Source organism: Rhipicephalus sanguineus, chromosome 2, assembly GCF_013339695.2.
Source record: "Rhipicephalus sanguineus isolate Rsan-2018 chromosome 2, BIME_Rsan_1.4, whole genome shotgun sequence".
NCBI lineage: Eukaryota > Metazoa > Arthropoda > Arachnida > Ixodida > Ixodidae > Rhipicephalus > Rhipicephalus sanguineus.
In genome coordinates, this window is record NC_051177.1 from 115,412,877 (window position 1) to 115,421,951 (window position 9,075).

The following is a 9,075-nucleotide window of genomic DNA, read 5'->3' on the forward strand; positions in this document are numbered from 1 at the left end:
CTACGAGCGGGCCACGAGCCACGAGGACGTCTTTGCTGCTGATCAGGCATCTGCGGCTCTCTTCTTGAACGACTTTAGACGCACGGGTAACTGGCACTCCGCATTAGGTGCAGTTGGTCTGGGCACGAAGAATATTGTGGAACAATACGTCTTGGGCCGTAGTCTCTATGGAATGCCAGGAGATAGACGGAAACGTGCACATAACGGGGAATCAGATACAGCAGACGCAAAGCGATACCAGCCTGACTCAACTACCGGCGACACCCAAGGTGCGCAGATGTCGCAGCAGATGCACTCAGACGCCCCCACCCGTCCAGGCGGAGCAGGAGTTGGAGGTGACGGTGAAAATTCGACAGAGCTCGTTCAGCAGATTTTGCGCGTACCTCGCGACCACGGAGTGGTCACAGTCTTCCGTGACAGCAAAATACTCACCACATGGGCCTACGCAATGCTGAAGACCAATTTAGTTTATGACACCGAGAAAACGTTTCCAGGAGTTCTGACTAGCCTGTCGCGCTTGCCAGTGGACCGGCCGTATCTTTACATTCCTCACGGCACCTACCTTAACCTACCAGCTCACACAAGAGCTGTTAGCTGCTCTGTCAAGGTAACCCCTCATGGTTTACGCACGCCATGGAAGACGGGCTCTTCGGTTGTCCAACCCGTCAACTCTGACATGCTAGTTTATGGCCTTAGCTCCGTCGGACTGAACCACTACTTGGATACCGGCATGTGTCGTGTGAAGAAAGGCGAGACAAACAACCCGATGAAGCCACAGTCTTATTTACCATTTCAGGAGAAGGACCACTCGGATCTGGCTAAGAGCTACTGGGGTCTAAAGATCACACCCGGAAACGAGGATGACGATAGCGATGACGAAAAGAGCATACCTGCCTGCATGGGTGTACCACGTCACAACTTTGCTTACGACTTTATTCACATTCACAAGGCAAGTCCCCGCTTGACCAAGTTCGTAAACCAGTTTCCGTTCAAAGGTCACGTGGGCACACCTATAGTCAACTATGAGTACCAGTTTGGAAGTGACGCATGGCTAAAGATGGGTCCAACTTATAACGCGGGAAACGAGTTGCTAACTCGTACACACCTTGGCCTGCCTGCTGACGTTGTATCCTACACCACTAGCAACATGTCAAACTACGAATCGTACGAGCAAAAGCCAGATACCAACATCACCATGCGGCTTCGACCCGACGATATGCACACGCGCCACGTGAAGTATTTGGACCCTATGGAAAATACTTACTTCACCCGAGGTTTAAAAACGATGGCGCACTCAACTATTCAACCAAGTTTGAGTTTTGGGGTATTGGCAGTAAGCAAGTCTAACAAGGACGACCCAGGCAGTACTGAAACCTTTCAAGACATTGCCGCCTTTTTTCAAATTGACACAGAACTGGTGGTTCACTCTGACGTAGACACCATAGTTGCCGACAGTGTTACTTTACCCTCGAACGTGGGGCCTTACTTGCGTCACTCCAACGAAAACATCAAAGCAAGTTACAACAGCCTCACACGTCACGGACGTCCAGTCAACCTCGCTCGCACGGAGTCCGAAGTTACCGAGCACAAGGCAGAGCTGCAGAAGATTGCGCAAGCTCAAATTAATGCATCAAAAGAAGTTGCTTCAAGAACCCTACGCTCGGTGCCATTTTTCCCACAATAGATCGTTCTGTTTAATAAAAGCAAAATAAAAAAGCACAACTTTTGTTTCGTTTCTTATTTACTTCACAATGCTGCGCCGTTGTCGTTGTCGTCGAAGCCTAAGAAGGGATATATTTAAATATATATATATATATATACTTTTTCTGAGTGGAACTACAACGACAACGACATACAAAAAAAAATTAAGCCATGTCGTTGTCGTCGAAGCCTAAGAAGAGATATATTTAAATATATATATATATATACTTTTTCTGAGTGGAACTACAACGACAACGACATACAAAAAAAAATTAAGCCATGTCGTTGTCGTTGTCGTCGAAGCCTAAGAAGAGATATATTTAAATATATATATATATATACTTTTTCTGAGTGGAAGTACAACGACAACGACATACAAGGAAAATACGTGTTTAAAAAGCGCCTTTGTTGTAGAAGAAAAAAAAACTCATTTATATTCCACTGAGCGCCATGCAGGAGACGGAGAATAACTAACTAGTCGCGCAATCGTAACTAGTTCTAGACGGGTTTTTACACTAATTATAAAGGGCTTCCAAGGCCGCCGCGAGGGGTATATAAAGAGGTGTGCAGCAGCTCAGAACTCACAGTCTTCAACAGGCTGTCCACTCAGGAGGACCTCAAGCGGACACTCAAGACGCCTTCGGTAAGACTTTTTTTTTTCGGTTAGCTATGCTATATTCTGAATTCTTGCATTTTTCTGCTTTTTAATAGAGACCATGGCAGAATCACGCAAACGTCAGCTTGACGATCAAGAAACAGAAGATGAGGTACCCCTATATTACCATTTGGAATTATTTTTTGGTGACGCCATCTATATTCCCAGGGACAAACTACAAAGCTTATTGGTTCGAGCGACGAGAACAGTACCTATGACATTAATGAAACCCTGGCGGCATTTGCGGAACCTGATCGAGGCGTGGGAGAAGTATCAGATCCAAACGTGTCCGAACCAGGAACAGGGGTTGGAGGAGATGGAAAAAGTTTACAACCCCCTCCACGCTGGGCACTGCAGCTACAGTCAGTTCCAAAACGAAGAAAGCTTGTGCATGATGTGTTTCCCGCTCGAGACGACGGAGAAGCTGAGACAATTTGTCACGACATTATCAGAGGATTCGAGCAAGGGCCCACCCAGTACGGAATCGCTGCCGTCGCACTCCACACACGAGGAACTACACTCCCACACGTCCACGTCTTACACGACTGCAGCTGGAGCAATGGCACATGCCGATGTGTTATCTTCGCTGGCTTCGTCAGACGACCAAATCGCTCGTCAATTTGGTCTACAAGCGCCAGTGCATGGGACCTCTACCATCTCGTCAAGTATTTCAATAGTGAGCCCCGAGTATTGGAATACATTAAAATGGGAGGAAATGATTGGGGTCGCGACGTTAGAAATGAAGTTTTGGGACAACTCGAAGGTTCTGGACACGAGCCCGGGCGAGTTTTGGAAATACTGTACCCGAAACTTCCGCATTCAGTTGCATGTGACGACGCCCATGGAGGTCAGACGAGCGGTGGAGACACTGACGAGGTACGCGCAAGAACGGGTGCAAAGTGCCGAAAACGTTCAAAAGGAGCGTCGGAAGAATCCATCTACGACTGGCTACGCGAAAACCCCGTATCGCCGTTGACAAACATTGTGCGCACCCCCAAGTGGCTGGCAGACCCGGTGTTTCGGTTCATTCGCCTGGACGACAAGCGCCTCCAACGAGCTATCCAGGTGTTTAATGACGAAATGTGCTCGTACACCACCTTGGACTTTATTGAAATGTACCAGCACACCCAGCCTCTCTTTGATGCCCCACACGGTGACCTCGCTACCTTTTACATGGATGTGCCCGCGTCATTTGATGCCATGATGGAACTATTAAACTTTCAGTTTAATGGCATCCACGAGGAAGTGTCGGCCTTTGTAAACAACCTATATAGCCTGGTCGAGAAGGCGGTCCCCAAGAAAAACTGTATGGAGATTGTGTCCCCTCCGAGTGCAGGAAAAAACTTTTTTTTTGACCCCGTTCTTTCCTTTTACATTAACCGCGGTACGATCCGCAACTTTAACCGCTACACTAGCTTTCCGCTTCAGGACACCGTGGGCCGTCGCATCCTGGTGTGGAACGAGCCAAACTGTGAGTCGTCTGCTTTTGATACTGTTAAAAAAATTTTTGGCGGTGACGTAGATTCGGTGGCGGTCAAGTACTCGGCTGATCAGACCATTTCCAGGACGCCCGTCATTGTGCTCTCGAACAACGAGGTGTTTCCAGATGACGAGGCCTTCAACCACCGCATGTGGCGCTACAAGTGGCGAGCGTGTCCTCCACTAAAGAAATACGACAAGAAGATCCACCCGATGGCCCTGGTCCTCCTGTTTGATGCTTTTGTACTCGAAGAAACATACGTCGGCACGCGCCAGCTTGATCAATAAACAGCTTTCAACCTAACATCCTGAGTACTTGGTCAATGCTTTGCATTTTCCGACTACACCGCGACACCGACAAGCGCAAAAAAAGAAGCTTTCGGCTCAATCAGTCTGTTTTTTTTTATGTCAGTTCAGTCAGTCAGTCAGTCAGTCAGTTCAGTCAGTCAGTCAGTCAGTCAGTCAGTCGCATTGCAGGCGATTAGCACCTGCAACGCGTTAAGGCCCGAACACACGTGCACGTTACAGCGCGTCAACGCGTGACATTTCGACGCGGTGCCGCGCCCTCTCCCTACGGGGAGAGAGGGTGCGCGGCTACGCGAAGCTGCGTGCCCTCCCTCTCCATAGGGAGAGGGTGCGGCGCCGAGTGAAAAAGTCACGCGTTGACGCGCTGCAACGCGTACGTGTGTTCGGGCCTTTACACGTCCCTCCCATTCGGCGCGTTTTCAATTGAAGTTCAATTTTGTCAATGCCTTAACACACCGCGAGGTGGCGACCTTAGCCAAGCGTCGTAAAAGCGTCGACCTCGCTCATAGCTTTGCCAGGCCAGTGAAAGAAACCCACGTGACTGGTATGGCAAATTGAGGCGCCATCCATGGACTGGGATCAGAGTTAAAATCTGCGTTCCGTCTCTTTTTTCCCAGCTCTCTTCAACCCCCTCTCTGGCGGGATCAACTCCCTCTCCTACGGGAGGCGCGCTTTCCGCTGTCTTGCTGGCGCCGCCGACTTTGAAAACCGTTAGAAAGTTTCGTGTCTGGCATTGGTAAGGAGTGCGTTAGCCGTCGTCGCTCGTCCGTTTCATGGTGCTCGCTCGCTGTGTGCTTGTGCGACGCGATGTTTTACGACTCGCGCTGTTCGTGCATAGTGCTTTGTTGCTCGAATACTTCCAGAGCAAGTCCCGGAATATATGTGCCGGCCCCCAAAAGAACGACAGGTGAGCGTGTCCTTTGAGGTGCGGTTTTCATTGTGTCAATTCGAATTCACGTCCATAACCGAGTAGCTGTTCTCTGCAGTGGAGCTACAGTTAATGTTTTCAAAAATGACTGATTTGAAAAGGGCACGATGCTGCGTTTAAATAGTTATACGAACAAGCAGCGGACATGAAGTCCATGCGACGTAACTATAGTTACAGGTTTACGACTCTCACAGAACCGCGTGCTTGAGTGTGTGCTTTGCATTTGTCTCCGGTTAATTACCCGCCATCGCCTATAACCACGTTTGTGAGACATTAGGTAGATTTACATTAGGTAGATGTATGAAAACTTGTGCTGTTCTGAGACGAACAAACGAGTTCATTTTTGTACGAGTCGACGGCGCGCTTTATCTGATTGGAACTTGTCCCTCTTCTTCAGGGTGGAAGCGTTTTTAAAGTATTCCGGAACGCTGTACAACTGATCGGTGCGCCCAGAGAAAAGCTGAAGAATTGCAGAATCGGCGCATTTCAAGAATAGATGCCATGAATCCTCCGATATCATCCGTTCATTTTCTCCGCGTTTATCATCACTAGTTATATGAAAATCAACGTGTTTGGAAATGTAGTCAATAAAGTGCGGCCAATATTAGTTGTGTTATATGTGGAGTTCATTTTGACGTCTATAAGATGATCTTTACATTATTATTCTATTTTTAGGTATTTCAACTGCTTTCATTGTTTTCGCATTGCAGTGAATGTTCAATTTTGTTAGCTTTGATAATTTTGCGCAATATCGTGCGCATATATCAGAAGCTCTTCTCCGCTTTTGTCAGTATAAAAATTGTGTTTTTTAATATGTGCCCTAGTGTTATGTTCTCTTTTTTATTCCACTGTTCTTCAAGTTCTTAACATTGCCGAGAAATTTCGTGTTGTTTAGTGATCATGAACGCGTGTATGTTAATCTCCTGTTGATCACTTCTGTTAATCTCCTGAGCCTGTATCGCACCACGTTTGATGAAAATGTTGATTTTCGGAAACGAGGACAATAGAACGAGACCAAAGATATTTTGTGTTGTGAGTGCAATTCATTCTTTTGCGTTCTGGCATATGCTGCACGACTGCAGTGTTTGCAGAATGCTTGATTGCAAATTGCGTACATTCAAACGCGCAACGAACGCGCGGCGAAGCACGCGTAGCGGATGCAAAAAAAAAAAAATAAATAAGCGCCCGGCGCGCTGCACGGCGCAGCACGCGGCCGAGGGGGTCATAAAAAAAAGGAGTGGGAGAGGGAGGCCACGCACGCAAACAAAACAAAAAGAATAAAAAAAAAACGGCGCGCGCACGAGAGGTAGGAGAGGAGGCGCGGCTGGTGTTAGTGTTACCATGACGACACATACTGTGTGCGCCGCTATTCTGCAGTTAGAGTTTCTGAATCCCAGCCGCCAGGATAGTAACTAAAGGGACGTTTGGCGCTACCAGCGCTGACGTCATGAATTAAGGCGTCCTATGGGAGGTATACGGAGTAACCTCCCCCTGGCTCTGCGACGCGCGCCTGGCTCACATGGCTGTTACACCGCGTTCCCCGCTCACGAGCTCGCCCCTAGAAAACTCGCGCCCGGGTGGCCGGGGCGGCACGACGCCCTTTGCGTTTCCCTCTTGTCCGGCCGTGTTGTTCAATCAAACATGCCGCGGGATGGCGACCAAGTTCTGCGTTCAATATGCGACGCTCTTCTGGCTATCACACCTATAGTTTTCTGATTACGCTTTCACCGTTAACTACTACAGCTACCACAAGGGTTTGTTTAATCATTTAGCAGGGACGTTAGTCGTCAGGATGGAGATGTACCACCAATCATCAATGTGGGTACATCCGCGTTAAATGGTGGTATAGCTAGCTACCAGACATCAATATACATTGTGCAAACTCTCTTATATCAATGTACAGTAAACATTCGGTTACATCTGTAAGGGCACGCTTTAGTTTCGTGTTATTCCGATTCCTATGACGGAGGGATCAACCATGTTTTAGATGCGAAGTATCTTATGGCGGAGTTCAATCCGGTGGTGGTGGTGGTGGTCTGCGGCGTGACCACCCTTACTGCGCACGCGCATACCCTCTCCACACACCTCCTCTCCCCTTTCCCACTCTCCACTTCCCCTCTCCACTTCCCTTCTCCCCTCCCCCTTTCCACACTTCCTCTGAAACGCGGGCTAGACATGCCGAAATTCTCTCCTGCGCAACGCCGCGATGAGCCCCTGCGCATGCGCGTCCCCTCCCCCTCTCTCTCCTCTCCTACGCTGCCGCCCTCTCGCGTGGCTGTCGACCGCGTTCCCCGCTCGCCCTGTGAGAATTCACGGCCAGGCTAGAGGGAAGACAAGACGCGCGTAGCGTTTCTCTTCGCGTTCTACGACGTGAGGTCGATAGCATGACCAACGAACGCCAACGGAACGCAATCCTGCAAGTGCTCCGGCTTCGCATCGCCTCATGGTCCCCTTTAGCGGGCAATGGTGTAATTTTTTTCGTACTTACCAGTAATGCGGTCCGGATATGGTCCCCTGACAAACAAACAAATGTATTGTTGGTTTATAAGCGCACTTCACCCTACCCCACGTACATGCCTCTTCGTTTGCTTTGTTATTTCCGCCGAAGAAACACGGCGTTGTGAGCTGTTTTCCTGCTTTTGGGGAGAAATGAATATGTACTGCTGTTCTGCACTCGCTCGTCACTCGACGGTGAATATCTTCCGACCAACCGCATAAATTTCGCTGGGTAGCAGAGTGCTCACGTCCGATGCCAATGCCAAAACGGTGCCAAAGCAAAGCTCGATAAGTGTGCGTACGTATCTGTACTGTGCATCGTCTGTAGCAGCATCTGTACTGTGTATCTGTACACTTGTATATATAGCAGCGTCAGTACTGTGAATTGTTGTGGCGTCAGATGCCCCCCGTGCCAGGGGATTTCTCAAGAGACGGAAGAGAAACACAGGTAATGTGACGGGGCTAGCATTGCGTGTTATCTCGTCAAACTGTTGTAGGAAAATGTGACATTTATACCAACTCGCCCAACTTCTAATAATTTCTAAAGGGACTCTACGAATAAGACCAACTTTTGCATTTGGTGCCGCTTAAACGGTTTATATGACAAATTTCCAATGACTGGATTCCAAGAGAAGGCATGCTCGCAAGGCGGATGTTAGGTGGGCAGATGCGATTACGGAATTAGCGGTGATAACATGGCCGCAAGAATTACAGGACCGGTTTAATGGGCGAAACAAGTGAGATACCTTTCAGGCTGAAGATGACGATGTAGATGATGGCAAATTTAGTATCTTTTCCAATCTTCTCGAGCTTGTTGCATTTTCAACCGGCTTACACATGTGGCGTTTAATGCCCTGTATGTTACGTCCGCTACGGACGCGCTTCTTGCGTTGAACGAGGCACTCTAATTCAACGCAGGATCTCGATGGTCCCAGCTAGCAGAACTGCATAAAAGAGAGCCTATCCACTTACGTTTTTTTCAAATATGTGCTCCGAGTGTTTTTTTTTTTATTATGGCATTTGAAGCGATATATATCTCGGGAGTTTCGCTGAAGCGCACTGTGTGTTGAAGGGCTAACACAGCAAGTCAAGAGCAGGGGCTCCCGTACACTTTGTGGAACAGTAAACGTGCAACAACCGTGAAGCGTGAATAAATAAGGCATATGAAATTGCAAAAAAATCAGGACCCGGTGCAATATCGGGAAAATGTAAGCAAGTGAGGCTTGTTGCGCGCATGCCTGACGTTCTACTTTTCTTTCTTTCCTTGTTTCCTTCTTTCTCTCTTTCTTTCTTTCTTTCTTTCTTTCTTTCTTTCTTTCTTTCTTTCTTTCTTTCTTTCTTTCTTTCTTTCCAGGGCACTGCGTGATGCTCCATTCTATTTCCTTCGTCCACGCCCGGAATCGGACTGTCATCCACGTGCTTAGCAGCGCAACGCTTTAGTTACGACGCGCAACACCTACGGTCATCCGTTCATATCCGGGCAAAAAATCGATATGGCAAGTTCGAATGA

The 9,075-nt window shown here is 48.3% G+C and overlaps 1 protein-coding gene across 1 annotated transcript; it reads left to right on the plus strand.

Annotated features, from left to right (window-relative positions):
• Positions 1 to 269: 269 nt before the first annotated feature.
• Positions 270 to 4,131, plus strand: LOC119381815 (uncharacterized). Its single transcript, XM_049412903.1, has 2 exons — positions 270 to 1,599; positions 2,518 to 4,131. The coding sequence occupies exons 1-2, from the start codon at positions 278 to 280 to the stop codon at positions 4,121 to 4,123; spliced, it is 2,928 nt and encodes a 975-aa protein (XP_049268860.1). The 5' UTR covers positions 270 to 277; the 3' UTR covers positions 4,124 to 4,131.
• Positions 4,132 to 9,075: the final 4,944 nt, after the last annotated feature.